Consider the following 27,630-nt stretch of genomic DNA (forward strand, 5'->3'; position numbering starts at 1 on the left):
GATCGTAAATTTGTGCGCATGGGCTGTTGTCGTCTCGCGTTATGTATGAGTATGACTGGCTTCCGGATGGAATTATTAAGACAAAAGTTTGGTATTGGCGGTGACAACAATGCAACATACACGAGAGTACAACTGAACCTTGCTCGTCGAACCTTTCCTGCTACTCGGCATGATGAAGAGCAGGAAGACTATGTCACGATTGCAATGTTTGTGAAATAATAACAAATGACCTAAATCTACAGTGCTATAGGCATATCACTGTCTGATCACAACGGCCGAGCTAATGTCCGCCAAATCACGCTTCTGCTGCTTGGCGAGAATATTTCTTAGGATATTCACCGTGCCAGCTTGAGTAGGATCTGCCGCGATGCAGCGTATCGCCTGCTTCACTCTGCAAAGGCCTGTGTCAGTGTGAGTGAAACACAGAGCGAGTCTTAGCCGACCTGTTAGGCCCTTCTGCGACAATGGGACAATCCTTGATCAAGTGATGAGGCGATCGTCCGCAGACTGCACATGCAGCATCAGTCTTCAGCTTTGTCCTCTTTGGTGGTAATCCCGCAACTGGAGTCGGAGATGATGCCCGTTTCGCTGGACCTGCTGTCGCTTTCCAATATGAAGGCCGCGGTACTGGTTGTGGTCCTGCTGTTGAAGAACCGACGATGACATGTGTTCCATTCGCCCTGAAGTCGCTGGTTTGTGCTTCTTCCTTCCTTGATGCTGAGGAAGAGCTCGCTTGATCATTGTGGCTTGAGATTGATGTGGAAGTAGTCGGCTTTTCCTTTTTATGCTTCTCATTTGAGAGATCTGCGACCTTCGACGGATGTTCTACAAGATGTAGAGGTTGATTGTAGATGAGATACATCTTCCCGCGCTTGTACAGAGACTGATCTATGGCCTGAATGGCAGCCCGCTGACATATTGAGTGCGTTTAGCTGTGAACGTTCAATAGAGAGAAGTTATCACGTACACGGTCTTCCAGGGATTCCTCTCCAGCATGGAGGAGAAGCATCAACCGATATTCGGCTAAATTCTCGGGGCTTTGAGTCATATAGCATGGCGCGTCCCCATGATTGGCTCCGCATAGACCGCAAGAGGCGTCTTCTTTGTCTATAATTGGTGAAAGCGGCTGGATGGTCTTGTTCTTGGATGCTACGCGAGCTTCCGAATATGATACGGCGTAAGAAGACGACTTGGAACAGGGTACCTTGGACCCCGGTGCAGCAGAGGACGACGCGAGAGGCAACTGAGAGAGAGTTTCTTCCGGAAGAAGCGATGTAGTCGTAGCTTCGCTATCAGAACCGGTTTCGAGGCCAGAAAGAGCATAGGCATCAGAGTCATCTGATTTGGCTGAGTTCAATTTCTTCCTCCTCCTCTTCTTCTGTTGTGGAGTGTTCGGGCCCTCCTCACGCCCATCGTCCAAAACGACATTCTGCAAAAAGTATATCAACAAGCCATTGATAAGCATTTTGCAGCACTTCGATTTACCTGAGCTGGAAACACTGCCGCGGCGCGACGTCGAACACCTCGGCCGGTGACTTCTTGTACTTGCACCTTAACACGTTCCGCTGCGATCCGTTCAAGAGTCTGTGCCCAAGAATCTACCTGATCAACACCATCCTGAGGTTCATCGCCGATTTCCGAGAAAGAGTCCTTTTCTGCAGACCAGACTTTCGCGAATGAAAAGGCTCCGGCCGTGCTCGTCTGCGCTTCTGACTCATCTCCTTTTTTCTCAGTCTTCTCAACGAGATTTTCGATGTCATGCTCGGAGTCTGGATCCAGACAGGACGTGAGTGATTTGAAGATAGGATGATGGGCTGAGACGCACAGTGTATCTGCCGGTTTTCTGCATTCTCGCTCTCGTCGAAGAGAGCTTGGGCACCGAACATCAAGATAGACTGGACATCTTCCTTGGACCCGTCGGCATCGTCCATTTTCTGAACGATGAGGTGATCTAGGACCAATTTTTTCTTGCCCGTCTGCATAATCTTGTCTGCGAAAAGACCTGAGACAAGGGAGATTGAATCGGTAGGATAGTGGTACCTTCTGCAGATCCTTTCACCATCAGCTTGAAGACAAGGCATGTTTTCTCCTGGCCATATCGGTGAGCGCGAGCAATTGCCTGGCGAATGAGTGTCAGCGTCCAGACATCTTTCACGTGATGGGTGATGGATCGCACCTGAAGGTCCTGAAAGATCTTTCAGTAACGGATGCGCTAATTCACGTGAAGTATCATACCTGATGCGGATTGAAATCGGGATCGAAGATGATCACAGTGTCTGCCGTCCACAAGTTGATACCGACACCACCAGCTCTTGTGGTGAGCAGATAGATAAAAATGTCGGAATCGGGCTTGTTGAACTCGTCCATTCCTTTCTGTCGATCGGCTTGTTTCGTACTGCCATCCTACAGAATATTTAGCAAATAATCCCTTGATTCGGACATCGCACATACCAGCCGTAGATACTTCATCCCTTCACCTACCAGAAAATCCTCAATGACGTTCAGAGCGATCGAAAACTGAAGATCGCATGAATCAAAATTCAATCGGATTTGATCGATCACGCAACGAACCTGACTGAATAACAAGACGCGATGCCCTCTTTGTCTCAATTTGGGTAGCAACATCTTCAGCAGCCCAAGTTTAGCGCTCGCATCAATCAATTTAGCGTGAGACTCTGCTCGGGACAGGCCTTTGGGCTCGATTTCGTCGGATACAAGATAAGGATGTTGCAAACACCTGCTCGGCAATCAATACGCTATCATCTAGGCTAAAGCAGGATGTTGTGACTCACTTGCGCAATTGCATCAGTATGTTGTTCATGTTGGCCTTGCTGATAGCAGCGTTGACCTTCGCACCCATTGAACCCGCAACTAGATTCCGAAGAATGTTTAGATTCTGGCCTGTGTCGTAGGTCAATATAAACGTAATAAACGGAGACGGAACCGTAGGCATACTTAGAAGTGATCTATACACCTCTTTCTGCAGCGGTGCCATGCTGACAGGAACTATGACTTCATTCTATACTGATAGATTAGAGGAAAAACCGATGAAAAGGCAATCGCATCACCTTGGGAGGGAGCTGCAAGACTTCAGACTTCATACGCCGTAGGAAATAAGGCTTGAGTTTTGTGTGCAGCTCCTTAATCTTCTCTTCGGATAACTCCTCGAATTGCTTCGAAAGTGCGTCCAGGTCTGACCACTCCCCAGGATCCAGGAAATTCATGAGATTGAAAAGTTCTCGGATGTTATTGTTGAGAGGCGTCTAGTTCTTCTACATGAGGAGCACCAAGATTTGATGGCTGAAAACTTACCCCAGTCATTATCACGCGGTGAACAGTCTTCAAGTCTTTCAGTTTTTTAAAGATTAGGCTCTCGTCACTCTTCACTGCGAAAGAGTTAGATGTCGAATGAGTCGATCATTACGAGTGTACTTACGGCGCTGGCCCTCGTCTACCACTAAAACCTCCCATCTAGGAACGTTTTTGAAGATTGGCGTGAATTCCTTAGGATTTGTGATCATTTCATACGTCGTCACTAGGACGTGGTACTTTATACCGGTGGTGTTCTCGGCGGGATCGTGATGGAAGAGTTCATAGCGCTTGATGATTTCGCGTGCCTTAATTTCACCATAGAAGGGAACGACTCGTAATTTCGGAGCCCATCGTTCGAACTCTCGCATCCAGTTCGAGATCGTAGAATTGGGCACAACGATCAAAGCAGGGAATGCCTTGCGTTGCAACGCTAGATAGCCGATGAAAGTTGCAACCTGTACGGTTTTCCCCTGTAGAGATGTCTTAGCAGGATAATATCATGCAACTGGAACGTAACCGAAACGTACAAGTCCCATCTCATCGGCGAGGATGCAGTTCTGGTGGTTCCACCAATTGTCGACCAACCAGTTGAATCCATCAATCTGGAAGGGCATCAGCTTCAATTGTGGTTTCTGGCCAAGCTGTGGTTGCGACTCGTATTTCAAGGCATTTTTTTCCCGCCAAGAATTAAGGGGTCTATCGTCGTATTCCATCCACTCTTTCTTAGTCTTCTTGTTGACCACCACCTGAAGAGCAACGAGGAACCTGCTGAACGCTATCTCGAACGCCGTCCAACCGCGATCGCCCTTGCGCGGCGGAGAGTCCCATGTGGCTTCGGGAATCACACGTTAGAAGACGCCTCGATGTGAGTCAGCAGAAACTTCACCATTTTCATAGCCCAAGTCCCCCCACTTAAAAAAACCCCAGATGACTCGGTCGGCATCTTGAGCGCTCAAGAGCTCGCCGGTCCTGCTCTCGTATTCGTCGACCGTCTCAGTGAGATCATGACTAGGTTGTTCACCCTCGTTGTATGCGGTTTCGAAATCCTGATTAGCTTTAGTAATCTCCGGATCTTCCCCATTACTGTCGTCTTCACTGCTTGCTATACGAGCAGATCGCCGTCCTCGACCTCTGGCAGACGCTTTTCTTTTCCTTGACCGAGAGCGCTTGTCAGGATACCAAAGAAGCACGTCTAACACACGATCCACCGTCTCCCACGGACGAGGTATCTTCCGCTCTGCATCTGGATTCGGCAGCAGAGCGGAAGCCTGATTGGTGTCCGGTCGTCCAACTGGTTCAGTAACGTCTTCGCTGCCGATCTCGAAATTGGCTGCGATTGCATCGTCTGGTGACGTTGCATTCTCTTCTGTAATAGGCTCAGGGAGTAATTGCACTTTGGAACCCCCTTGAAGGAAGTTCTTCAACTTGGCAGGATGCGTCGCCAATAACCAGCCATGCGGCACCCATGTCGTACGCCTATAGCTTCTGTCAACCCACTTAACCAGATAGTCACGCGGTAGCATCGCCTTGTAATTGACTGGCTCTCCTGCGGGAGGCGGTGTGTCGATAGCGTTCTGCCGATACGGTCGCCAAGCGAGAATATGTTCCACCGAATATATGAGAGAAGCACATTCTTCACATTGCCAGTGGGTTTCTTCCTGGTAGTACTCGGCGAGGTCGACGGTAGACATAGACTTGCCAATGCCAGGCGGAGCGGGCAAATGTTCGTAGTGAGTCAATCGCTTGCATGTGAAGCATCTGAAGACGAGCGCGTTGAACGGTGAATCCTCGTCGACGTCGTTCTTGTTGGCGACCACTATAGAAGAAGAGGGGTCAGTGGCGTCTGTCATTTCGACTTCACCATCATCCGTCTTCTGAACCGATGTCACTGTCGTCGCCGACGCCTGTGGCTTGTCTTTGATATGAGTGTCAGGGTAGATTGCGACTTGCTCGCACATCGTGCAAATCCCGCCCTTCATGCACTGACCACAGATGAACTCTGTAGTCTGGTACGCGTCCAAATCAGGCCGTCTCTTAGGTTCGAGTAGAACCTTCTTCCTAGTGGCATTGTCGCCAGCTTGCTTGTCGAACTTGGCTTGAGCGAGCTGCCATTCCCCTCTATCTCTCTCTAGTGCAGCCTTCAAGATTTCATCCCGCTGAGTCTTCGCGAGGCAGGACCAATGCGCAGCGACGGGGCATTTCAAACTGTCCGAACTCTTTAGTCAAGCATTTCGCGTTCAAAGGCAAACGCCGTACCATCTGACCCAACCTCCCAGGGCTGCCAATCGTGTCACTTCGTCTTCCCCGTCGTCTTCGTCATCAGTCATCTTCTTCCTGCGCTTGTTATTCTTCTTCTTGCTCGCTAACGCGAGAAGCTCATGCGTTGGCTGCCTATGGCATTTCTCGCATATGTCCCTGTGAGCGCGTAAAGGGGCGGTCTCCTCGTCCTCTTCAGCATCCAACTCCAGATCTGCAACGACTCGTATACGTCCGTATGCAGGACGAGAGGCTTTCCCTCGCACAATCTTCTTCTTCGTTGGCGCGGGCTTGCGCTTTGCCGAAGGCTCATCACTTACGAAGCTATCTGTGCTGATCTCTTCGAAGTCATCTTCGAAGTCGTCATCGTCGAGGTTGGATCGAGCCTGCCTTGATGCACGCATAGACCTCCTGGGTCGCGGTCTCTCCACCACATCGCTGTCGCTCGCGAAGTCGGAGTCGTGAACGTCAGGAGCTTTGCGCGACCGAGTCTTCTTGGGGCTGAAAGGCAGCTGCATGACTACCTTTCTGTTCGCCCTAGAAGCCACCGCACGGGTGCTCCTCCGAAGGCCTGGGTGATCGAATGCCTCAAAATCCGAATCGGAGGAGATGGTCATGGCGAGCTCATCAGAGCTCGAGCGCGACCGCGTACTACGGCGTTTTGTCACAAATTGTCGGTTGAGCTTGATGGTCATTCTGACGCGAGAGCGTGGATGCACATAGAGAGCAGAGGGGTCAAAGGGTGGAAGTGTCTCAGCTTCTTTCTGTTGCTCTGTAGAAATGTTAGCGTATGATTGCAGGGCTATTTACGATCGAACTCACTATACGCGTCCAAAAGTTCTGGATGCCGGGCTTTGAACAGTTCGGCTGGGAACTATCATTTATATTAGTACCCAGAAAATGCGATGTGGATGAGTCAGATCAGAAGATTAATGATCGCTGAGCTGTCCAGGATACGAACTTCAGCCACTATGTGGCCCAGCAGCATCGTTGCGATATTACTCAGCAATCGGTCCTCAATGCAGGTGCGACAATAGCCGGACGCACCGGGAAAATACAAAAGCGCACTAAATCGCAACATCATAGCCACTGCAGGTCTCCATTGTACAGACGCATATATGCAGATGGTTGTTCCAGCTGCATATACGCTCTGTCCATTACGCAAGGTGTTGCCGAAAGAAAACCTCTGCTGGCAGTTACAAAGCGACACACCTTATGAGCAATTCCGTCGGGATACTTTGCAAAATAGTACAGCTGGCCATTCTCTTCGTATTCTCCTACGACGGAGACAAGTTCGTTCTCCACTTCATCCTCGAGCGCCGAGAGACGTTCCAGGACGTCAGTGCTATACTGTTTCTTTACTTCCGTAGGAAGGAGGGGGACCTCGACATAGAAGGGTTGGCGAACAGCTACTTCGTCAACTTCTTGAGACACCCTTGAAGAGGGCGGAGCGTCTGCGATAGTCAAAGGAGAGGGTATATCGACAGGAACAAGCTCAGGATTCGGCAAAGACAAAGACGGAGCAGAACCTGTGGGAGGACTTGTTTCGCGTAGCATGTCGACTTCGGAGTCCGACATAGCTGCGGATTCGACTTGCTCGCTATGAGAGACCTCAGTCACGTAGAAACGCGTGTTTCACGCGTCGTGGGCGGACGCGTCGGTATGTAAACGGGCGCGCTTTCCATTTTGAGCTCTCGGCTATGCGCGCTCCTTAATTCCCACGCACATATCCTCGGTGCCACAGTGTGCCGTTTGATGCCACTGGCCATATATCCATAATTCATACTAGTGTACTCAGCGGCAGGACGGGGATCACAAACTCCGGCGTTACAAAAATGCACGTTGAGTAGAGCGGCTTCAGGTCAACGAACTATAATATTAACCTATCTACGAGTAGCCCTTTCCTTTCCTGCATTGTCTGCTGTCGGGTAGACTATCAGGCGACTCCTGCACCTTGAAGCCACTTAAAGCATTGCTCTGCCAGCTGTACTCCATGATCTGCGTATGTGCGCCATGAATGGACCCTCTTCACACGGTCCGATAGATGTCCACTTACTGATACAGAAAGCATGTGGAATATCTTGAAGGCCGTGCACTATCTTTACGGCGCCCGCGTCTGCATGGAATGCCTTCAGAATTGTCTCTTTCTGCTCACCCACCCAGTGATCCTCCTCCGCGAAGTAAAAATGCAAGCGCTGTTGATGCTCTTGAAGAATTGTGGTGTCCAGGTCTTGAATGGCATTCATTTCATCATGAGCAAGGTTGAGGCATGCGAGTATTGCTGACGGAGAGCGCAACAGGCTGCGCAGCACCAATATTTGCGCGTGCGGCCAGTCAGAGAAGAGTGCTGAAAGAGTGTGAAGAGGCAGTATTTGAGCCAACACAGATGCTGCCGCGATGAGACGTGGAAACGGAGGCTTGAAAAGCCACTGCACATATATTGGTAGGTAACTTCTGTAGAGGGATTTGATCACTCACTGAGAGGGATCGGCCATTGGGCGTATTAGCGATATGACATATTGTAGGGAAAAGAAGAAACACTGATGATATAGTGTTGGGTCTGGCCTTCAACACCTAATTTGACTTCAGCAACGAGCACACATTCATAATGGGAAGTGTCGGACCTGCAGTGTAACCCAGCAACCCATGCTGTGCGCTGTTATTGTGAGCTTTGACGACGGAAACGTGAGCTGAATCGCATCGAGCGCTTCAATGGCGCTTTGTATCAGTGTCGTGAGGCCAGCAATGGCGTGGGTGGGGGGTTCATCGCCGTGCGGAATAGTGGGAGAGTGACCGAGATGAGCATGGGCGAGAATGGCGAGGTTGCCCTTGCATTTGTTGTGTAACTCAGTCAGAAATGGGGTGTAGAACTCTACTAGACCAGGATTTCCTGACGCCGAATGCCAGATGAGTTTGAATTCACCGCTGGGGCGCGTCAGTGGCACTCGTGGGTGGATTCACCTGGAATGAAGAGCAGGATGCCGGGCGGACTCTGCACACTGGGAGGCCACCAGATGGCATGAGCGGATGCGCCAAGTTGCGGATGAGGAAATACGGCATTGACACAGGGCTCGTCGACTGCAGCGTCGCAAGGGAGTGGCTGGAGAAAAGGCGGGAGGGAGGTCGTGGTGGCGGCACTCATCGCGTGTGCAGGCGCTCGTCGCGTCGCGCTCGCGCTAGCTGGTTATAGCAACTGTTCTCCACACCGGACGTTAACTCGGATGCGCACCGCCACGGTCGGTCTTCCAGCCAGACTGCGACTGCCATCTCATGTCTCGATTGGACCCGTCTGCGAGCACTGGTCGACCACGCGCTCATCCCAAGCTACAGAATGGCGCGCCTATGCCTCCGGTCAGACCTCTCCAGATCAACCGCAATGCACCACACCCAGCCGCGCCGGGGGCCATCTCTCCAGTATCCTCCTCCCCTGGAGCAATCAAAGTGCCCATGCGTCCTCAAAGGTCTGGGCTGAGGGAACGTCGAAAGTCAGAACATTCAATGTCTGATCGAGCATCTATTGACTCGCGTGTCACTTTCGACCCTCGCACATCTGGAGACAACCCAGATGGAACTCGCCCTATTCCCTCCCTTTCGTCCATAACTCACAACGGTTCTGCTTCTGGGAGTCTCTCTACTTTGACACCGATCTCAACCAATGGTCGAATGCAACTGGGCACGTCCCCTGTCTCGCCGCAAGGTCTGTCACCCAACGCTCTCGCCATAGTGGCTGCGTTCCAGGCACTAGGGAAGAAAAGAGATGACATGGTTGATACGGAGTATGAGAGGGAAAGGCAGAAGGAGATTGAAATTCAGAAGGCTCGGCAACAGCGTTTGCGGGATAGGGTTCCAGGGAGGAAGGCGACCGGTAAGGCGAAAGCTGGAGACATCGATGGTAAGTACAATGAAGAAAATGCTTTCAGCGTTGATTCTTCACTTGCCAATAATGTCTCTCGTGGTCTACAGCTGTTCTGGATGAGATCAAGGATGAGTGGGCGACCGTCGTTGATCCTGATGTGAGTGCAAGCTATCGCTTTAATCCGACTGACTAGAAATTTGAACAAATGTAGTTTAACCCCGTGGATCTCGCCTTGCAACTATTGGATGATTCATCTGAAGGAAAGAATATTGAATCTTTCCGAAATACTAAGGATGCGCTGTCGCAAGCCCTTAAAGGGTCCGTTGACCGTGCGTCTCAGGGCTAATTGACTGAGAGTCTATTATTCTGACCGTCTACTACACCACAGAGCATTATCAAGCGTTTGCCGGTGCTCTACCTCACCATGCTGCTCTCCTAAATCATATCGGAGCTACCGATGAGCAGGTGAAAGAAGCAAGGACGGCTCTACAGGAAGCTAAAGATACACTGGGAAGCAAGCGTGCCGACTTGGTTCAGCTGTGGTATCGCAGTCAGACGGTGGACGAGATGATGCGCATTCTGGATCAGATGTACGCTGGGCCGATCAATTGGTTGATTCGACACTCACTCAGGAGGCATGTTTCATAGTGAACGCCTTCGATCCGTCCCAGATGCTTTGGAGAGTCTCATATCTGAGAAGCGCCTCCTTCAGGCTGCGATTCTGCTTGTTCGTAGTCTGAAATTGATCAACAAGCAAGACATGCTGGATGTTGGAGCTGTGTCTGACCTCCGAAGCTATCTTGTTGCTCAGGAAGTTGTGAGTTTTCGGATTCCACAATCCACTACGTTATGACTGAGAAAATATGCGGGTCAGGCTCTCAAAGAGATTTTGATAGATGAACTGCACAGTCATCTATATCTGAAGTCCTTCTGGTGCGAATCTCGCTGGGGTGTATATACCCCAGGTCAACAGGCATGTGAGTCAATACTTTGCCTCTGTATGGTCTCTGGGTAAGATCTTCTTAGTTCCTAACCTCGAATCTGAAGAGGAGGCGCTTGCCTCTGACTCAAAGCCTTCGATACCCTCCATCAAGCCGGCAATGTCATCGAGCCCACGGCCTTCGCGATTGACGCGCTTCTTGAACGACCTCTCCGTCCGGCCTAACGATCCACCGTTCGATATTAATGAACAGAGCTTCCACGAGAATGGCTCCGCAGGACTAGCTGCCTCAACGAGTACTTCGGCTCTAGGCATGTCAAGCGCACAATCTCTAGCCTCGATCTCTAGCCTTCTACCTGCAGGATCTGGTGCTAGTTTGCTCCAGCAGACCCAACTCCAGAATCCAGAAGCTGACTCGTTCTCGTATATTGAGACACTCCTCGAGTCTCTCGCCGTCCTTGGGAAGCTGGGCAGCGCACTAGATGTTGTCGCTCAGAAGTTGCCCGGGGAAATATATTCACTGGTGGAAGTAACTTTAGACGAAGTGGAGGAACGAGCAGAGTTCGGCCGCAAGGCATCAGGAGTGGTCGGTCCGACCGTGGGAATGGAAAGATTGAATGGAGCCTTGCCGCTAACTGTCTCTTCAAATAGTATGGGTGTTGGTTCCGGAATTGTGGGCGTCACAATCGTACTTGGAGCGGCCAATGCCGGCAGTACTAGAGGACCTCCGCTGAAAGCTGTTTGCCTTCGATTAGCTGCACTGGAGTCATCTACGAAACATTCTGACCAGGAGACGTTGCGAGACTTCTTTTGGACATTGTATTCAAAACTTGTCGCCGTCACGCAGGGTCTTCGAGTCGTGTACGAGGTCGCGAATCGGATAGGCTCAGTATGTGCTCTCTGTTCGCGTTGGGTTACATCCCTAATATTCGCATGGTGCAGAGACGAGACTTCAAAGATTCCTCAGGCACAAAACCTGGTTCTTTGTTCCCGTTAGCCGAAGTCTGGATGCCAGTTCAAGCGGAGGTACGTCTCGTGGGGTGAACGTGGATCTACATCTCCTAACACCTCACTACAGGTGCGGACGCTCATCGGAGACTATGTCACAGACGAAGAGCAAGGAACCGTATCAGGCAGGAATCCAATGTCTTCCATCAACGAGGTCCTTCGGGAAGGGAAATTCAACCGGGACAAAACGAAGGTCAGTATAATTCATTACAGGAGACAGCAGTAGCTTACGCCTTGCATCAGTCTGTCTTCCGCTTCGCGGACACGGATCCCAAGTTTGCTGTGAAAGCGCTCAAGCAGCACGAGGACGAACTTACCCGTGTTCTCAAAGACACAGTTCCAGGGTTGGTGCAAGGGTCTTCCGAAAATGCTGTGCAGGCGACTCTCTCTGCGGTTGGTACTGATGATCGGCTAGGCGGGGCGAGCCAGCATCACAGACTATTGGTCCATCCCGACGCTTTCCACATCAGCGTTCTCTTTCAACCTACGTTGGCGTGGCTGGATCGTATAGCGTCCGTTCTTCCCTCCGGATTGGAGGCTGCTCGAGCAACAAGCACAGTCCTGGACGAGTTCGTGCTCAATATGTACTTGCCCCAGCTAGAAGACAAGGTATCGCTATTGTTCCATCATGCGGTAACAAGTGGGTTGCCTTTCAAGTGCCGGCAATTCGTGCCTAACAGCAGATAACAGGTCTCGATGCATTCGAACCTGATCCCGCGTCAACAAGGCTATCGCCAGAGCCTCTTGTCAAGGTAGGAATGGATATGCGCTGGGCAGAGGCCGTACCACTGAACGGTCTGCATAAATATAGGCGAGTGTGCAAGTGATGGCATTGATTAACTCTCTCTGCACCATGCTCCGCACGACGCCATTCCATCGCGAGAGCTACGCGCGCCTCGTCTTGACCGTGATCGGCCAGTTCTACCAGCGATGCAGTGACAGATTCTATGATCTCGTCTCCATCAAGGATGACGAAGCATCAGAGCCGAGCACGCGGGTCGCGCTAGCGGCACAATGGGTCCAGAAGGCTGAACTTGGAACTTGTTTGTCCGAATTGTTCAAGGCTATGAACGATGACAATGCACGTGCTCAGAGGTCACAGCTTTGCCGCCAGGAGGCCCATTTGGAGCAGAGCCTCCTAGGAGACCGCTCAGTTGAGAAGGCTGATCTGGTTGTATCAGCGCGCAATCTGTCGGCGTTGGCGAGCTTGTATCACAGTGTGGTGAGCAGACAGATCTCAGTATTGCCTACGGGTCGTTTGACATGGCTGGCACAGACGTGGTTCGCATCCGAGCTGAATGCGCTAAAGTCTGCACCTGAGGTGGCTCTGTCACCTACGACACAGCTCAAGCTGGAGCCCGTGAGCGCGGTCACACCCTATACCCCGTATTTACCAGCGATCGAGTCGACGCAAGCGAATGAGCCACTCAGCCTTCCGCTCTCCGCCGCGATGGCAATGTCAGTTCCTATGATGATTTCCTTAGCTCACTCGCTCACTCAGCAACTCTACACATAGGCGATTCCAGGCGCTCCATATGACATATGCACAGCTCGCCGAGCTCATAATATATACTCTCCGCATCGATATCCGATGCCGGGCAGTGCACCACCTGGATCTTGCGCTGCAGCATGTACGTTATACCATGGAGTGTCGTCTGCATTGTGTTAAATCTTTGCTCTAGGGTGTTTACCGTGTGGAACCAGAGGTCATCGAGCCGGATCCCAATGTCATCGATCTGAATATCGAGCTCGGCAGATGCGACGATTGGGCATCATCTACCCTCCCGGAGGTTGAGCGACGGTGAGTAAATCAAGAGTTGCAAAACGCCAGTGCATAGCGTTGAGACGTGCTTCCACAGCTTTATCTTTGAGGGGCTTGGTCATCTGTTGGAGCGTCTGCTAATATCGGATGCGCGATTTATTCGTTCGATGAATGCATCTGGCGTCAAGAAGATGATGCGAAACATTCTAGCCTTGCAGCAAAACATCAAGACGATATCTGAAGACGGTCATGATGCCCTGTTCGAGCGCGCTAAACGATACTACTCGCTATTCGCCATGTCCCCTCAGGTATGTGCCCATAGAACGAGCGTGTTACACCACGAAAGCCTGATTCAACCTATTCCTCTGTAGGATATGCTTGATAGCATTCGCCAGAAGCAGGAGTTCAGCTTCGACGAATACAAGACTATGCTCGACCTGCAATGCGGCGTTGACCCGAGCCAAAGCGGAGCCGGGGGCGCACAGGCGGCCGACCGCAACTACAGCATGTATGTTATTGATCTCCATGGGCTGGAGTTGGAAAATTCCGCAGAGGATGGCTCATAATCGCGACAATCACCTCTCGACTTTATCCTGAACGCATTAGGCGTCATTTATTTATTGTCTTCGGATTGTGTTGTAGCCGCAGCATTCATTGCTTCTAATTTTGCCGCGCGTCGACGTTTGGCGTCGTCTGCCCGCATCTTCTCTTCCAGCATGGCATGTTCGAACCATGCGATGTCATTGGCATCTGCCTCAGCAAGCCTTTCTGGTGAGTACCGCAGATTGGGATGCACAGCACCAGGGGCCCAGGAGACCTGATAGCGTCCTGTACGCTTCTTCGTGTCCGTTGCCTCGTCTCTCTCCTTCGGGCATGAGTATCTCAGGACAGGAATGCGGCCCAGCAAGTGAGCAAACCGCCTTCGCAAGAAACGAGACGGCAGCTCTGAGCCAGCGAAAGGCGCGTTTTGCTGACCGTTCTCTTCGGGGGCATTCTTGTGCGAGGGCCGTCTTGCCAGAGTTTGTAGCTCTTCGAGAATGCCTTCATCTTGCATGCCGACAGAGCGAACGCCAATGCGGTTCAGCGTGACTTTGTTAGAGCGTCGTTCTGGTTCTCCCTCAGCACCTTGTTCCTCCACTTCCACCTGTAAAGGAGGCAACACTCTCTGCACCTGCTCCGTGTAATACCGCCATCGGATATTGACCTCTCGGCGTTTGCTAAATGGGCCAAGCAGCTTCGCCTCTTCCGAGTTGGGATTCGCCCGTTCTGGTATCTTTGGAGGCTTCTGGAGCGCTTTCTGATTGACCGGCGGTGTTGTGCGAGAGGCCGTGGAGGTGAGAAGGGCGGTCAACTCGGCAGGATAGACAGGTGGTCGGGATCTCTCTACTGTAGGGATAATTCGTTCAGGCTTCGGGAGGGACGGGTCTGAGAGCAGTGGCTGGAATGTAGCGGATAAGCTATGAAGAACGCGCGAGCGGAGAAATCTCGCACCTCCAAGAGCTCCCATTTCAGCTTGCCTTTCCTGCCGTAGGCGAGGTCGAGAACGTAATCAAACTTCTTTACGTTCCCGCTATTGGCCAGCTGTAGTTTACGCAGTTCCTGGACATATATGCTTAGTTAGAGCGGCCAGAAACGAGCAGCTTGCGTACCGACTCCGCTCTCTTAATCTTCTTTGTTTGTACCCAATCCTTCTTTGCCTCAACGATAGACCGAAAGTCGTCGCTGAGCTTCATCTTCATGAATTCACTAGCAAATTCAGCTCAAGTGTCACAATTGGAATGGGCACAAGCTTGAGACTCACCGAAGATATGCGGTTGGGAGAAGACGGATTTCCCGACGAAAGGATCGGTAGAGGCGGAAGACAGCCTTGACATCGGTCGACATTTATCTCGAGGTGAGTCCGACGACAGTGCAGGATGACGGACGGAGGTAGACCAGATAAACAAGGACGCGGAGGACCGTAGGATGGTCACGCGCGCCTATTGCCATCAGCCACCTGATCGACTCTCGATCGCGTACTGGGACAGACTGGGACGCAGGCTCTCCGAGAGGCCCACCTCTTCGATGCCAGCACCGTTCTCGCCGTCAACACACGATGTCCTCGTTCGTCCTTTTGCTCATCAAAGACAAGAGTCAGGCGAAATATGACCTGCAATTACCACCGGCTTCCTCAGCGGGCTGCAAAGACCCAGACGCCAACTAATGCCGGAAGCTAATTTATACCGTGTTGCCACTTGCCACTCCTGGATATGCACACGCTTGCATTATATTTATCAAGTCTGTATTTCAAGATGCCGCTGCACATGAATGAGGGTATTCCCGCAGTTTGTCCGTATTGTGGAAGTTCTTCAGCTCGTTCTGAAGCGGAAGTTATCCACGATTCTGCATATAAAACGACTGGATAGTGCCACGGCCTCTCGCTAGCAATTCTGCTGCGAAATTAAGACGACATGAAGCACATCGCAACCATCCTTGCATTGCTCTCCATCGCGATCGCCCCCAAAGGGGCTTTCAGCCAGCTTCCTCGCTTGGGCGGTGTGAACACTGCTGGATATGACTTTACAGTGGTGCGTACGAGTGTTGACTTTCACATGGCGGAAATTGTGTTGCTAAGGATGGTTGTGCATAGTACACCAATGGTAGCTTCACAAACAGTGGTACGTGCCATCTCGGTGAATGCTCTTCTCGACACGCCACTCATTTGTACCCCTTTGTTAGCGGCGATGCCTCCTGCGTGGCAGTATGCCCACTTCTCTGCGGAGGGCGCAAACCTATATCGCGTTCGTGAGTAGAGATTTCCTTTATTGTTGGAAAATGCACTCATCTCGCATGCCACCCCATTGTCAGCCTTCGGTACGTCAATCTAATATCATGAATTTTGCGCAGTGAATTGACCTGTCATCCAGCGTGGCAGGAGATGACCCCGGTCCTGGGTGGTCCCATCAATATGACCTTCTTCAACGAAGAGTACGATGTGACCGTGCAAGCCGCACTGGCTTCGAGCCCTAACGCGCATGCCATCGTCGATCTTGTGAGCATGTCGCACACCGTATCACTAACATCTTTAACTTGCGGTGTTGCAGCATAACTACGCACGTTGGAACGGCGGTATCATTGCCCAGGGTGGTCCCACCAACGAGCAATACGCTTCGATCTGGACGCAGCTCGCAGCACTCTATGGCAACAACGATAGGCTTCTTTTGTCAGTACTCTTCAGCCGCTCAGTCCATCCATGCTGACTTGGTGTATCATAGAGGTATCATGAACGAGCCGCACGATCTCGACATCCCTACATGGGCCGAGTCGGTGCAATACGTCGTGAACGCCATCCGTTCGACGGGAGCGACGAACTACCTCCTGCTTCCAGGCTCTAACTATACTTCGGCGCAGACGTTCCCCACAGGCGCGGGCCCGTACTTGCTCGACGTGACCGACCCCCTCTTCGGTAACACCGAACGGCTCATCTTCGATGGCGAGTCCTTGTGGCAATCAATATGTGGCGCATATATAACTGGATTTGTACAGTGCACAAGTATCTCGACTACGACAACAGCGGCACGCACGCTGAGTGTGTCACGGTAGGCATCGTAGTGTGATGTAAGTGCGATGGACTCTGATTCCGTGCAATAGAACAACACCGTCGTTCTGGAGACGCTTGTGAGCTGGATGCAAGCCAACGGCAACCGACAAGCTGTTCTCAGCGAGACCGGCGGCGGCGACACCGCAAGCTGTGAAGAGTAGTGCGTTTCTCCTTTCAGGTCCAGCTGTTTGGTTCGTTCGTAACGTGATGCACCAGTCTCGGACAAGAACTGGCGTATGTGAAGTCGGCTTACCCAAGCCTCGTCGGATTCTCCGTCTGGGCTGCAGGTTCCTTCGCGACTGACTACATCCTTTCGATGACGCCATATCCCAACGGTACTGACCAGCCGTTGTGGATCGATGCAGGTGGGTTACATGCATTGACGGTGTCCTTAGTTACGTACTAATGCGCATTTTGTGTATCCCGCAGTGAGACCGAATCTTCCGTGAGGGCGTCCACAGACGCGTGCTTGTCCGCAGATGCTGTGTAAATGTTCCCAGGGTGCCGCGTGTATGTTGCAGTGAATGCACAGGAATAACCGCCTGTTGTAACCTATTACGTGTCCGATTATGCATAGCATACACAAGAATACTCGTTTCATTCTGAGAGCTGCTCGGCCGCATACTAGCGCCGTCGGCCAGGGCCTGGAGCGAGTGGCGGCAGTGGCGCCTAACATAATGTGGCTGTGAAAAGAAAGTTTGGGGCCCGCGATTTTTGCCACCGCAACTGCGGTCGGGAAGCCGCGCAGTGGGCCTTCAAAAGCAGCCTATTTGTACGTGTAAAGGACCGGGCTTTACCAATTGTTGACCTGACTCGCAAGTCGGACAACTTCGGTGACACACCTTTCCAGTCTTCTTTGATGGTCAAAGCGCAAGTGAAAGGCTTGAGCATGCAATCCGAGACACATCAGTGGCTTGCCCCCTCGCAGGGTACGTTGTCGTTCCTCGCCGCCCTTTCTCGCCATGTTGAATCTCAACTTTATCGCCTCTAGAAGGCACGTGGCCCTCCTCAGCTGGCTCAGCGGATTCTTCAATTGCTAGAACGGGTTCTCAAGCCCCCAATCTCAAGCGTCCACGTCCCTCCTCCACCAACATGGATGCTCCCCCGCCTGCTCCCAAGCTGCGTGGCGACATCATCCTCGAGGTCTTCACCCACAAGTCTCTGCGCTTCCCTGGAGCCCCGACTAACGAAGAGTCCGAGTATGGCGACAACGAACGCTTGTCGGTGCTGGGTGAGAAGGTGTTGGAAACTGCAGTGACGTTCACCCTCTTCAATAAGAAACCGATGATAAAGGCACAGGAGATCGAGGTGCGTTACATGCGTGGCGGGGCCCTGCGGCGTGCTGATCGGTCGCGATCGCGAGTAGTCCCAGCGCATGGAGGTCCTCTCCGATGCGAATTACAACAATTGGGTTATCAACTACAAGCTCAGAGAGAAAGTACGCTGCAGCCCTGATGCGGTTGCCACCCTCACAAACCCGAAGGTGAGTCCCCGCATATCATGCGCCGCATCCGCATTATCGACAACAGATCGTAGGAAACAAATTTGCTCTTCTGTTCGTATGTCGGTGCAGTCTATGTGCAGAATGGGATGGAGACGGTGCAGAACTGGATCGGGCAGCTCATCGATCCGGAGTACGAACCGCCCGTTCCAGCTGCCGACGGCGAGCCATACACATACAAGAGAGTCAAAACCGAACCTATGAGCTCGCCGACACCGCCTCCTACCATGCACCAGCCACCTCCTCCCATGGCTCCGCCGCCGCCGTTGCCCATTAACCCGCTTGCCCCTGCGCAGCCCCAAGCTGCGTTTTTGCCGCTGTTCAACCAGACGGCGAACCAACGCAGGTTGGCGGTTGAGTATCCGGCGCAATTTTCAGGCCCTGCACATGCTGGGCGTTGGACGGTTCAGTGCGTTGGTGCGTCGTTCACACGCTTTTGTCTCTGGCCGTGGATTAGTAATCTTCGAAACACAGTGAACGGTATCCCCAAAGGCGAAGGTTCTGGTGCTAGCAAGCAGCTCGCCAAAGAGGAAGCAGCGAGACAGGCGTATTATTCGATGGGATGGGCACCTCGTGAGTGCCCTGCGACTCCCACCTCCGATGTCCAATGACTCACGGCGTTGTGAAGGTGCCTGAAACGGTTCTCCCGTCATCCGTCCCCGTTTTACAGAGCTATCGTTGTACTTGTATTTGTACCATGACAGCCTAGCTTCGACATGATCACACATGCTTCGCTTTCAAGTGAGGTATTTGTGATCATGTCTCCGGAATATATATGGGGCACGTTTCGCATCCATATTCATTGCGGTGCTAGTGTGGAATGGTTCAAGTCCACATGAAGCCCATCAAAGAATGAGCTACCGCTTAAGTGATTGTGACATGATGCTCCAAGGCGAAGTCGAGCACAAATGAGGTGTGTCCAGTGTGGGATGTGAGGTGGCGTGCACCTATATCATGATGTGTCTCACTTGTGCTCAACTTGAAGCACCTTGTCACCATCACTTAAGCTGTGGTGAGCAATTTTTCATGAGAAAAATTGTGCCGATTGCCTAAAGTTCTACATTATGCCATTTCTTTTCTTGTCTGTCTGTTCATCTTCTTCGACACCGAGATATCCTCAGTGTCCCTGACGTATTCGATGTCGACGACGCCGATTTACAGCTGATGCCAGTGCACTGCTGATCACGTACCAGAAAACATACCACATATTTCGAGCCTGTACTCCTTGTTTTGACTGCTTCGTTGAATTTAACCTGTTTGAATTTGTGGCCCGGTAGTGTGAGTCAGACTACTGTATTCTGCTCTGTACATGCTCTGCACGTGTGTTTACTATGAGTGCACTACGATTAAGATACAGCTGATACCGAACGGTTTATGTCGTGTGCACTCCACTAGCTCCGCCTTTGTCGAAGTCTAATAGTTGCTTACGCATTCGGACGTGATACGACTCCATGGGTCGTAGCTGTTGGACATTGAGACTTTGATGCAGATACACAGCCGGATTCCGCACTATCAGACATCCTGACAGATGGAGAGAGTTCACGTGGGGAGACCAGACGGGTATGGGGCTCGGGCAGCGTTCGGTGAAGACACGATCAGCCCATAAGGCCTAAGGTCCATAAAAGGATGCCAACAAGATCGGGCGATGGGCTCGCCATGATACGCGGAGAGAAATGTAACGAATAACGCGCCCGGCTTGTTATGGAACGCGGAACGAAAAATGTCGGCACACGATGGAGATTTGTGAGCCGTCGGCTTCTAGCCACTGTCAATGCAGTCGCATGCTGATATCGAGATTCCAATGTCGCGTCCGGGTATTGACGGTGCATGTGAAGGTGCCTGTATGGTCTCCCATCGTCAGCGCCCCTGGCTCACCTGGTGGTTTTGTGCGGTTCGCGTTTCATCTTTCGAGTGGTACGCTGCCATGCGATACGTGAGTTCTGGATAACAAAGATATCAGGGTCACTGCCTTGCACAGCCTGAAGATGAGCTTCCACTGGCAGTGGTGCGATGGCTGGAAATTCAGCCACACGCAACGTCCGAGGTCTACGGCGATCACGTCAAGAGCAACGACAGTTAAGAGTTAGAATGAGTGAGTTTCCACGAGCGTCGCGCCTGGGAAAAGAGAGCCGAAGGGAGAGAGAGTATGCCGGGAGAAATGACAAATCAAACGACAGAGCACGAGAAGGGGGCAGAGAGTGCGTGGCTCGGCGGAATGACTAAGAACCACAGGGAGTTGCTGAATGAGCCTCAAGCAAGGCCGTCCGTCGTAAATGAAAAGCAGCACGTCTTCGACACAGCTTTGGCCCGGCGCAAGAGGCACTCCGGGGGCACTTTCCCACGTTCCATTCTGCTCCCAACCTCAACGCTGCTTAGTCACGTGTGGATAACATCCTCGGGCAACAACTTGAGGTGTCCCTATGCACACCTGAGTCTCCTCCTCCTCCTCCTCGACGACATCCTTCTTCTCTCCGCCGGATAGCGGCGCCCCTCCTCTACATACAGACCTCTCAGCCCGGCGCAGCCTTTTATGATGTCCTCGCATGCCTCTGCTAGCACTGCTGCCCAACCATTTGGGCGCACTATGGCAGCGCCACCAGCGCGATCCTACTCGCGGTCTGATCCTATTGACCTCACCCTCGATGACGACGACGACGCTGCTTCTGCCTACCAGCACAGGATCTGCAAACGACCATGCACTGATACGCGCGATTTCAACGCCTCTCGCGGCTATTCTGGCGATGATGAAAGCACTGTCTACCATGCGCCCCAATCCTCCAATCTCACACCTTTGATGTCCACATCGACGTTGCATTCGCCCATGGCACAGTCACCCATTGATCGCTCTTTTTGGAGTCACCCCGCGCATAGCATTGATCCACCGCCATTCCCATCCACGCCAAATACTGTTCATACGCCGCAATTCACCGGTCCCTCTAATTCCTCGGCCTTTCATCTTCGGCAGCTGCCCTCTCAGAATGGCGCCACAGCGAGCCACGTATCTCCTCCTTCTCCCCTCCCGCACGCGAATCCCGAACACTCGTCTAACGGATCAGAGCGTCAAGTCATTGATCTAACCAGTTCGCCGTCACCGCCTCCTGGACCTCCTCGGCTCCAGCAGCCACAGAACGGAAACTTGCCCGTCGATCTGCCCCCGAAGACACCAGTGTGCATAGGCCAGTTGTCGGCGACCGCTCTTGTCTTGTATCCCATCCCGTATCTCTTGCCGCAAGACCATGTGGCAGCAGACTCAGACTGGGCGCCGGTTCGTTTATGTTATGAACACACTCCACACAAAGCTGCTGGCCAGGAAACTATTCATATCAAGACGCCTCCGATGAGAACTCCTACTGGTGAGATCGTCCCTGGAGAGAACTTCGGCGTAGTGGAACAGAAAGTAGCGACGTATCTTGGGCCGATGTTAGGGAAAGGTTTGATACGGCTAGATGCCAAGGTACGGAGAGGTCCACCGACTGTAAGTGAAGATTCTCCCCCTTCTATCGCGTCCAGCTCACTGGGCCGCGCAGCTTCCGATCCTGCCTCTGCAAATGCTGGTGTACACTCCGAAGGGAAACATACCCGTCGTCGCAAACTTCCTACATCAATCTGGCCTGTTCCTCGACCACCCGACTTTGCCGTCTGATGTACAGCGGGTCATGAGCCAATACTATTACAATCCGCACAATCCGCCTCCAGGTGGACACGCTCGTGCCCTCACAGGAATTGGTCGATTAGGATATTCTGGCCCCGGCGGCAGTGGTATGAGCCGGTGGGCTACTCCGGCGGTCTCGGGCAAGAGTGTTGAAGTTCAACGGAGCCAAGTGGACGAGCTGTTCAAGAGTTTGAAAGATGGCGATGAGTTGGAAGAGACGGAGGCTCGTAAGTGATCATGTCATTGTGTTATTGCACTGACCCGCTCATTGGTTCTTGGCCGGCAGCGCCGGAGATTGCCACCACACTGTACCCACATCAGAAGAAGGCGCTCACGTTCTTGCTTGAACGGGAACGGGAACGTCCTGCATACGGAGGCCACTATTCCTCTCTCTGGCAAGAGAGGTTCAATCCTATATCTGGCCAAAGATCCTGGTACCACATTGTCACCCAAAGAGAGACATTCACTGAGCCTCACGAGGCGAAAAGCGCAATCCTCGCCGATGATGTGCGTGGATCCTAGCGTGCAATGTCCCGAGGGATGCTGAAGTAGATTTGCTCTGTAGATGGGGTTGGGGAAGACAATCGCATGCGTAGCCTTGATGGCAGCGACGATGAAGTCTGCGCGAGAGTTCGCTGCTACGCCTCTCGTGATGCCCGAGCCGCCCCCTTCAGAGCCTGCTGAGCCTGCGTTGAATGCGGCGCACTTTGATGGAAGCGTGTGGGGCATGCCGCCGCCCCAGGAGGCCAGCTCTTCCAAGAAGAAGGCGCAGGTTTCTCGAGAACATGACAAACAGCGGGCAGAGTACATCAGGCTAAGTAGGATCAAGGCGAAGAGCCGCGCTACCCTGATTGTGTGCCCGTTGTCTACCGTGGTCAACTGGGAAGACCAGTTCCGCGAGCACTGGCGGGGTGAGGTCACTGTTGTCGGCGGAGGAGCCAGCGTTTCAACGCCCTGTACGCCGCAGAATGGAACCTCGTCCGGGTCGCTGCATACCTTCGCGTCGTCATCGCAGACTACGTTTTCGGTTGATGAAGATGTCAAGCCTCCAGCGTTGAAGATGTCAACGAGAGTGCGGGAGGGCGCTCCGCTGCGCGTGTACGTGTACCATGGTAACGCGCGCAAGGCCGACCCAGCATACCTCGCCGACTTTGACGCAGTGATCACGACGTACGCCACGCTCGCGACTGAATTCTCCAAGCAGATGAAGAGTATGGTGACGCTGGAGGAGGAGGACGAGGAGGAGAACAGCAGTGATGACGACGTCGACCGAGATAACGACTACATCAAGTTGCCGAAACCGAAGAAGGCGAGTGCGAAGAAGCGGAAGAAGGGCGCCGGTGCGAACGGGTACACTGAGTTGAGCAGTCCGTTGCAGAGCGTGTACTGGTTCAGGGTAGTCCTTGATGAGGCTCAGTAAGCCCGCGTCGCATAAATACCTGCGTGTGTCTCTCTGACGGTTGTTTGCAGCTCGATCAAGGAGCCTACCACTATCGGTTGTCGCGCGTCCTGCGATCTTCTTGCTGATCGTCGCCTTTGCCTGACGGGTACACCGGTCCAGAACAAGCTGGATGATGTGTATGCTCTCATTAAATTCCTCCGGCTGGAGCCCCTGGACGACAAGGCTGTCTGGACCGAGTTCATCGGCACTCCCGTCAAATATGGTCAGCCTCTTGGTGTTGTTCGTCTGCAGACAATCATGAAATGCATCACCTTGCGTCGGACTAAGGAGTCAAAGGCAGAGGACGGCAAGAGGATCCTCTCCCTCCCACCTCGCAAAGACGAGCTTCGGTACCTGAAGTTCGACAAGCACGAACAGGAGATATATGACCAGTACTTCACGGAGTCGAAGGCGGAGTTCCGCGAACTCTCGAACAAAAACGAGGTGATGAAGAACTATGTCGGCATCCTGCAGAAGATCCTACGTCTACGCCAGATCTGTGATCATTACGAGCTGGTGCAGCAGAAGAGGCTTGCCGCCGACGGGTCCCCACTATCGTACGACGACGTTGTCGCTATAGTTGCTCGAGAAGGACTCAATTCACAAAGGGCATCGACGATCTTCGCCCTGCTTAGAGAAACTGGCGCCACACAGTGTGTGGAGTGTGGCTGCGAGCTCGCAGGCAATATCGACGGCTCGCCGGGAGATGGCAGTCTGGCAGAAGGCGACCAGACTCCAGGATCCTCGAAGCGTGGGAGGAAGTCGAAGGCGGCTTCTCGCACGTCGACGCGGCAAAATAGCCCGTCTGTGCCGCGCCCCATACTCACTCGTTGCCAGCACTTGTTTTGCAGTGGCTGCTTCCGGAGCTCCATTGCTCCGGGGTGGCCGAACGCATCATCGGACGCTCACTGGTACTGCTCGATATGTCAGACGCCGCTTGCAGTACAGGACGTGGTGGAGGTCAACCCTGATCTCGTTCTGAGCGATCAGACCCCGAAGAAAAAGTCGGTGAAGAAGGAGAAGAGGCAGAAGGGCGGTTCGCTGGAAAATGTCCATATGTCTACGAAGATCAAGGCGTTGCTCAATGATTTGATCGTATGTTCCAAGGCGAACCCGTATTCGACCAATTACGATCCTGCTTCTATTGAGGTGCAGGTGGTCGACAAAAAGGGCAATTCTCTTGAAGAGGGGATCGTGAAGACTGTAGTTTTGTAAGTCCATTCACTCATTGCGATGCATGCGATACTAAGGTTGCGGTCGTAGTTCTCAATGGACAACGATGCTTGATAAGTGAGATAACGTCTGCATCTAGCAGGATGCCTTCTGACACCTTTACAGGATAGAGGATGCGTTGGAAGTCGCAGGCATCCGGTATGATCGCCTTGATGGCACGATGAAGCGTGACGAGCGCACACGGGCCATGGAGGCACTGAAGAACGACCCTGGCTGTGAGGTTCTCCTCGTGAGCTTGAAGGCGGGTGGAGTAGGTTTGAATTTGACCGCCGCTCAACGAGTATATCTCATGGATCCATACTGGTGAGCGTGACCGGGGAAGCGGTCACTGTATGTCGCTGAATGCCGTTCAGGAATCCCGCTGTAGAAAATCAGGCCGTTGATCGTATCGTAAGTACTCTTCCCGTCCAGTCAGACTGATCGTTAACGCCAAGTTCGCAGCATCGTTTGGGGCAAACACGGCCCGTCACAACAGTCAAGTTCATCATTGAGCATTCTATTGAGGCTCGTTTGCTAGAGGTGCAGAGAAAGAAGACCGAGTTGGCTAATATGACGTTGGGAACGAACTTCACAAAGGCTGAGATGCTCCAACGTCGTATGGAGGAGTTGAACGCACTGTTTGGTGGCCCCTGAATAACCTATGCATTATGATATTATTTTTCCTACCACTTAGACTGTTCCAGCGCTATATTGTATTGCTTCCTCCTCATTTGCTTTGTAATTGTTGATCTGATCCCATGCAGTACTCTCGAGTGTATTAATGTGGTTATCTTATGAGAAATGATAAATCTACCGTAGATACATCGATCCGTGCAAACAATGTCATGTTAGAATCCGAAGTGCCCGGCGTTTTTCTTCCGACCCAAGGAATATACTATCATTTGGGCAACGATGAGACCGAGTGTCACTCCGAGAGCAACCTCGACCATACGGACGCCCAGATCGAAGTAGTTCGAATACTGTGCGGATGAAGTGTTGTAATTCTGGATCAGGCCTCCTCCATTACCAATCGCCGACTAGAAGGCGTGTTGTCAGATGACGAACGATGACGAGCTGCAAAGCATTCTTACCGGAACCAAAAACAGCACGCCGGTGACCATGGACGTGAAGGCCGTACCGCCGACCAACCGGGCGTACACATTCCCGCAGAGGCCGATGACAATAGATCCCAACGCCGAGATGATATCCGGTCTGTTTGACACCAGGAGGTTGGCTCCTCGGTTGGCGGCATAGGCTGCGCAGGAGATGGCCACCATGACGGGCAGTTGCACGCTGCGAAGGGACTGCAGGTTGGCGAAGGACGAGCAGATGGAGTAGAGCGGCACAAGGAACAGTGCGGTCCACCAAGGGAACGGCTGTCTCCACCATGGCCATTGTGGGTCGCGATAACAGCCTGAACAAGAGTTCAGCAAAGGCGCAAGACCGCATGGTCATGAGTGACGCACCCTTGATCACACGAGTGGCAGCCAGGGTGGCATCGGTGAAGGAGTATGTCCCACCCAGGTCCTCCAGCGGTATAGATGCATTGTTGGCGAGGATATAACCGTGGTAGACGTGAGATTCGAGTTTGTTCGTCGCGGCGAGGACGTGCCGAGCTTCGGGATTGACCATCAAGTAGAACTCCGAGCCGATAGTCAACCCGAAGCCCTTCATGCTACGTCAGCGCCAGATGCGGGATCGGCAGAGTAGACACATACTAGAAACAGTGTATAAATAATGGCATAGACCATTCTGACCGAGCCGCACATGATGTTCCTGGCAGTCAGCTCGAGGGCACTGATCACTGATTCGAACACCATTCAGTTAGGTCAGGATGCGTGCACTATTGACATGTTTTGAAGGACGTACAGACGGTGAAACCAGGAAGGATCAAGACGACACCAGCGGACGAGATGGAAGTGTAACAGAAGATATTGCCAGGAATTGAGGCCAGAACACGAGCTATAAACGATACGATGATGGACACCGAGATTCTATCCGCGATGGTATTAGCAAATGCCTCCATCAGGATTGTAAGCACGTACTCATAGACATTCGCATATATCGTACTCTTCGACGCCGCTCTGAGCCCGAGATACTGCAGAACGGAGGCACTCGCGCCGCTGATGAACATATCCAGGATAGATCCACCGAAGGCCAGGACACAAATGACCGAAGCGCAGATGAATGCAAGCATACAGCGGAGGTAAATGGGGTACAGCGGCTTCGCGCGGAGGATCTCATTTAGAGCGTCCGTGCCTTCTGTCACGCTGAACTTATCGTGAAGGACCTGTCGATAAACCAGGTGGACCTTGTGCAACGAGGTGAGGGCGACTCGGCCGCTAGCCCTGACAAAGTGGACCTCGGATGTGCGCGTGTCCGAGTCTAGGAACGTCACGATGATGAGGTTGGGAAAGTGGACGTAACGCGCATCCAGCTTGAGGATGGCGGAGGCAGCATCCAGCTGAGATTCTATCCGGTGAGAAGGTGCCCCGAAGGTAAGCAGAGCCTTGGCGAGCTTGAGGGCGAACTTCTGCCTTCTAGCGTAAGCTGCAACAAATTCGTCTCAGCCCAATCCGAAGAAGTTCATGCAAGTGGCTTACATTCAGCGTGGCGGACAATCTCACGGCGCTTTCTGCCTCGCTTTAGCAGAGCCTTCTCGCGGTAGCTCGATTTGGAGCCGATAGCGGAGGACTTTCTCTCCTTCTCATCACATCCGTCGATCTCGGAGGACACGGAGTCTGTCCGCTTCATATCTTCGCAGCTAGTGTCCGATGAAGCTTGCTCCTCACGTCTTCCGTCACCACTGATTCGACGGGACAAGTGGACGGCGCGGGCCGGCCGCGTGTTGCGCAACGTAGGCAAGGCACCCCCGCGGTCTTGACGCTCACCGCCTCTATGTTCGTCCTCATCAAAGCCATACTGTTCTGGAGATGAAGTATAGGCGAGCATAGGCTCAATCGTGGAAGACGACCAAGGCGAAAGAGGAGGCCGTGTCTGGCTATGGTCGACAGTCGAGGCGCCACCGTCGTACACTGGAGACCGTTCTCGGGAAAGAGGGCCCACATCAACATCGTCCTCATGCTGAATGGTAGAAGGACGTCCCAGCT

General features: G+C 52.6%; 8 protein-coding genes across 8 annotated transcripts; 4 read left to right on the forward strand and 4 right to left on the reverse strand.

Moving 5' to 3' along the window:
- Positions 1-255: 255 nt before the first annotated feature.
- On the reverse strand, positions 256-7,125 carry LAESUDRAFT_661821 (uncharacterized protein; the record flags this gene model as incomplete). The annotated part of the gene is made up of 20 exons (XM_040904956.1): positions 256-391; positions 444-910; positions 968-1,429; positions 1,486-1,769; positions 1,826-1,990; positions 2,041-2,119; positions 2,177-2,185; positions 2,236-2,403; positions 2,452-2,517; positions 2,572-2,737; positions 2,793-2,901; positions 2,956-3,019; positions 3,069-3,263; positions 3,313-3,386; positions 3,437-3,782; positions 3,840-4,144; positions 4,199-5,517; positions 5,569-6,340; positions 6,391-6,442; positions 6,781-7,125. The coding sequence occupies 20 exons, from the start codon at positions 7,123-7,125 to the stop codon at positions 256-258; spliced, it is 5,583 nt and encodes a 1,860-aa protein (XP_040760142.1).
- Positions 7,126-7,299: 174 nt separating this feature from the next.
- On the reverse strand, positions 7,300-8,710 carry LAESUDRAFT_706049 (uncharacterized protein; the record flags this gene model as incomplete). The annotated part of the gene is made up of 5 exons (XM_040906608.1): positions 7,300-7,566; positions 7,625-7,997; positions 8,047-8,142; positions 8,193-8,458; positions 8,530-8,710. 5 exons carry the CDS (start codon positions 8,708-8,710, stop codon positions 7,505-7,507), a joined length of 978 nt encoding a protein of 325 aa, XP_040760143.1. The 3' UTR covers positions 7,300-7,504.
- Positions 8,711-8,779: 69 nt separating this feature from the next.
- LAESUDRAFT_730147 (uncharacterized protein) lies at positions 8,780-13,850 on the forward strand. The gene is made up of 17 exons (XM_040909781.1): positions 8,780-9,460; positions 9,532-9,581; positions 9,636-9,753; positions 9,813-10,014; positions 10,073-10,241; positions 10,299-10,401; positions 10,451-11,253; positions 11,307-11,390; positions 11,443-11,565; positions 11,616-12,012; positions 12,063-12,124; positions 12,184-12,594; positions 12,649-12,830; positions 12,889-13,003; positions 13,055-13,173; positions 13,232-13,442; positions 13,506-13,850. Exons 1-17 carry the CDS (start codon positions 8,839-8,841, stop codon positions 13,698-13,700), a joined length of 3,966 nt encoding a protein of 1,321 aa, XP_040760144.1. The 5' UTR covers positions 8,780-8,838; the 3' UTR covers positions 13,701-13,850.
- On the reverse strand, positions 13,346-15,055 carry LAESUDRAFT_752130 (uncharacterized protein). Its single transcript, XM_040911705.1, has 4 exons — positions 14,936-15,055; positions 14,784-14,880; positions 14,626-14,733; positions 13,346-14,572 (listed from the first exon to the last, which is right to left on the reverse strand). Exons 1-4 carry the CDS (start codon positions 15,016-15,018, stop codon positions 13,748-13,750), a joined length of 1,113 nt encoding a protein of 370 aa, XP_040760145.1. The 5' UTR covers positions 15,019-15,055; the 3' UTR covers positions 13,346-13,747.
- Positions 15,056-15,433: 378 nt separating this feature from the next.
- On the forward strand, positions 15,434-17,356 carry LAESUDRAFT_406376 (glycoside hydrolase family 5 protein). The gene is made up of 11 exons (XM_040902332.1): positions 15,434-15,701; positions 15,764-15,791; positions 15,853-15,918; positions 15,982-15,987; positions 16,041-16,165; positions 16,218-16,336; positions 16,389-16,606; positions 16,660-16,712; positions 16,765-16,874; positions 16,931-17,079; positions 17,144-17,356. The coding sequence occupies exons 1-11, from the start codon at positions 15,585-15,587 to the stop codon at positions 17,161-17,163; spliced, it is 1,011 nt and encodes a 336-aa protein (XP_040760146.1). The 5' UTR covers positions 15,434-15,584; the 3' UTR covers positions 17,164-17,356.
- Positions 17,357-17,414: 58 nt separating this feature from the next.
- On the forward strand, positions 17,415-19,318 carry LAESUDRAFT_406694 (ribonuclease III). The gene is made up of 5 exons (XM_040902333.1): positions 17,415-17,643; positions 17,706-18,022; positions 18,081-18,197; positions 18,251-18,632; positions 18,690-19,318. The coding sequence occupies exons 1-5, from the start codon at positions 17,574-17,576 to the stop codon at positions 18,824-18,826; spliced, it is 1,023 nt and encodes a 340-aa protein (XP_040760147.1). The 5' UTR covers positions 17,415-17,573; the 3' UTR covers positions 18,827-19,318.
- Positions 19,319-20,524: 1,206 nt separating this feature from the next.
- LAESUDRAFT_730152 (uncharacterized protein) lies at positions 20,525-25,426 on the forward strand. The gene is made up of 9 exons (XM_040909782.1): positions 20,525-21,690; positions 21,743-22,094; positions 22,154-22,374; positions 22,433-23,283; positions 23,338-24,519; positions 24,572-24,598; positions 24,647-24,844; positions 24,895-24,931; positions 24,983-25,426. Exons 1-9 carry the CDS (start codon positions 20,749-20,751, stop codon positions 25,172-25,174), a joined length of 4,002 nt encoding a protein of 1,333 aa, XP_040760148.1. The 5' UTR covers positions 20,525-20,748; the 3' UTR covers positions 25,175-25,426.
- On the reverse strand, positions 25,369-27,391 carry LAESUDRAFT_706065 (DUF1212-domain-containing protein; the record flags this gene model as incomplete). The annotated part of the gene is made up of 7 exons (XM_040906609.1): positions 27,124-27,391; positions 26,566-27,070; positions 26,390-26,514; positions 26,239-26,324; positions 25,987-26,188; positions 25,612-25,934; positions 25,369-25,557 (listed from the first exon to the last, which is right to left on the reverse strand). The coding sequence occupies exons 1-7, from the start codon at positions 27,272-27,274 to the stop codon at positions 25,369-25,371; spliced, it is 1,581 nt and encodes a 526-aa protein (XP_040760149.1). The 5' UTR covers positions 27,275-27,391.
- Between the last annotated feature and the right edge of the window lie 239 nt (positions 27,392-27,630).

Source organism: Laetiporus sulphureus (assembly GCF_001632365.1).
Source record: "Laetiporus sulphureus 93-53 unplaced genomic scaffold LAESUscaffold_48, whole genome shotgun sequence".
Classification (NCBI taxonomy): domain Eukaryota; kingdom Fungi; phylum Basidiomycota; class Agaricomycetes; order Polyporales; family Laetiporaceae; genus Laetiporus; species Laetiporus sulphureus.

What these genes read in the sequence shown, in the direction of transcription:
- LAESUDRAFT_730147 (XM_040909781.1), top strand. Translation starts at nt 8,839, where the DNA reads ATGTCTCGATTGGACCCGTCTGCGAGCACTGGTCGACCACGCGCTCAT. An exon ending in GAAAGCTGGAGACATCGATG is followed by an intron (nt 9,461 to 9,531) that starts GTAAGTACAATG and finishes CGTGGTCTACAG; the next exon opens with CTGTTCTGGATGAGATCAAG. An exon ending in GGATGCCAGTTCAAGCGGAG is followed by an intron (nt 11,391 to 11,442) that starts GTACGTCTCGTG and finishes ACCTCACTACAG; the next exon opens with GTGCGGACGCTCATCGGAGA.
- LAESUDRAFT_406376 (XM_040902332.1), top strand. Translation starts at nt 15,585, where the DNA reads ATGAAGCACATCGCAACCATCCTTGCATTGCTCTCCATCGCGATCGCC. An exon ending in CTGGATATGACTTTACAGTG is followed by an intron (nt 15,702 to 15,763) that starts GTGCGTACGAGT and finishes GGTTGTGCATAG; the next exon opens with TACACCAATGGTAGCTTCAC. An exon ending in TGGTAGCTTCACAAACAGTG is followed by an intron (nt 15,792 to 15,852) that starts GTACGTGCCATC and finishes CCCCTTTGTTAG; the next exon opens with CGGCGATGCCTCCTGCGTGG.
- LAESUDRAFT_730152 (XM_040909782.1), top strand. Translation starts at nt 20,749, where the DNA reads ATGTCCTCGCATGCCTCTGCTAGCACTGCTGCCCAACCATTTGGGCGC. An exon ending in GCGCAATCCTCGCCGATGAT is followed by an intron (nt 22,375 to 22,432) that starts GTGCGTGGATCC and finishes TTTGCTCTGTAG; the next exon opens with ATGGGGTTGGGGAAGACAAT. An exon ending in ATCGTGAAGACTGTAGTTTT is followed by an intron (nt 24,520 to 24,571) that starts GTAAGTCCATTC and finishes TTGCGGTCGTAG; the next exon opens with TTCTCAATGGACAACGATGC.
- LAESUDRAFT_406694 (XM_040902333.1), top strand. Translation starts at nt 17,574, where the DNA reads ATGGTCAAAGCGCAAGTGAAAGGCTTGAGCATGCAATCCGAGACACAT. An exon ending in GTGGCTTGCCCCCTCGCAGG is followed by an intron (nt 17,644 to 17,705) that starts GTACGTTGTCGT and finishes TATCGCCTCTAG; the next exon opens with AAGGCACGTGGCCCTCCTCA. An exon ending in TTGGACGGTTCAGTGCGTTG is followed by an intron (nt 18,633 to 18,689) that starts GTGCGTCGTTCA and finishes TTCGAAACACAG; the next exon opens with TGAACGGTATCCCCAAAGGC.
- LAESUDRAFT_752130 (XM_040911705.1), bottom strand. Translation starts at nt 15,018, where the DNA reads ATGTCGACCGATGTCAAGGCTGTCTTCCGCCTCTACCGATCCTTTCGT. An exon ending in CTCCCAACCGCATATCTTCG is followed by an intron (nt 14,881 to 14,935) that starts GTGAGTCTCAAG and finishes TGAATTTGCTAG; the next exon opens with TGAATTCATGAAGATGAAGC. An exon ending in AGATTAAGAGAGCGGAGTCG is followed by an intron (nt 14,734 to 14,783) that starts GTACGCAAGCTG and finishes ATATATGTCCAG; the next exon opens with GAACTGCGTAAACTACAGCT.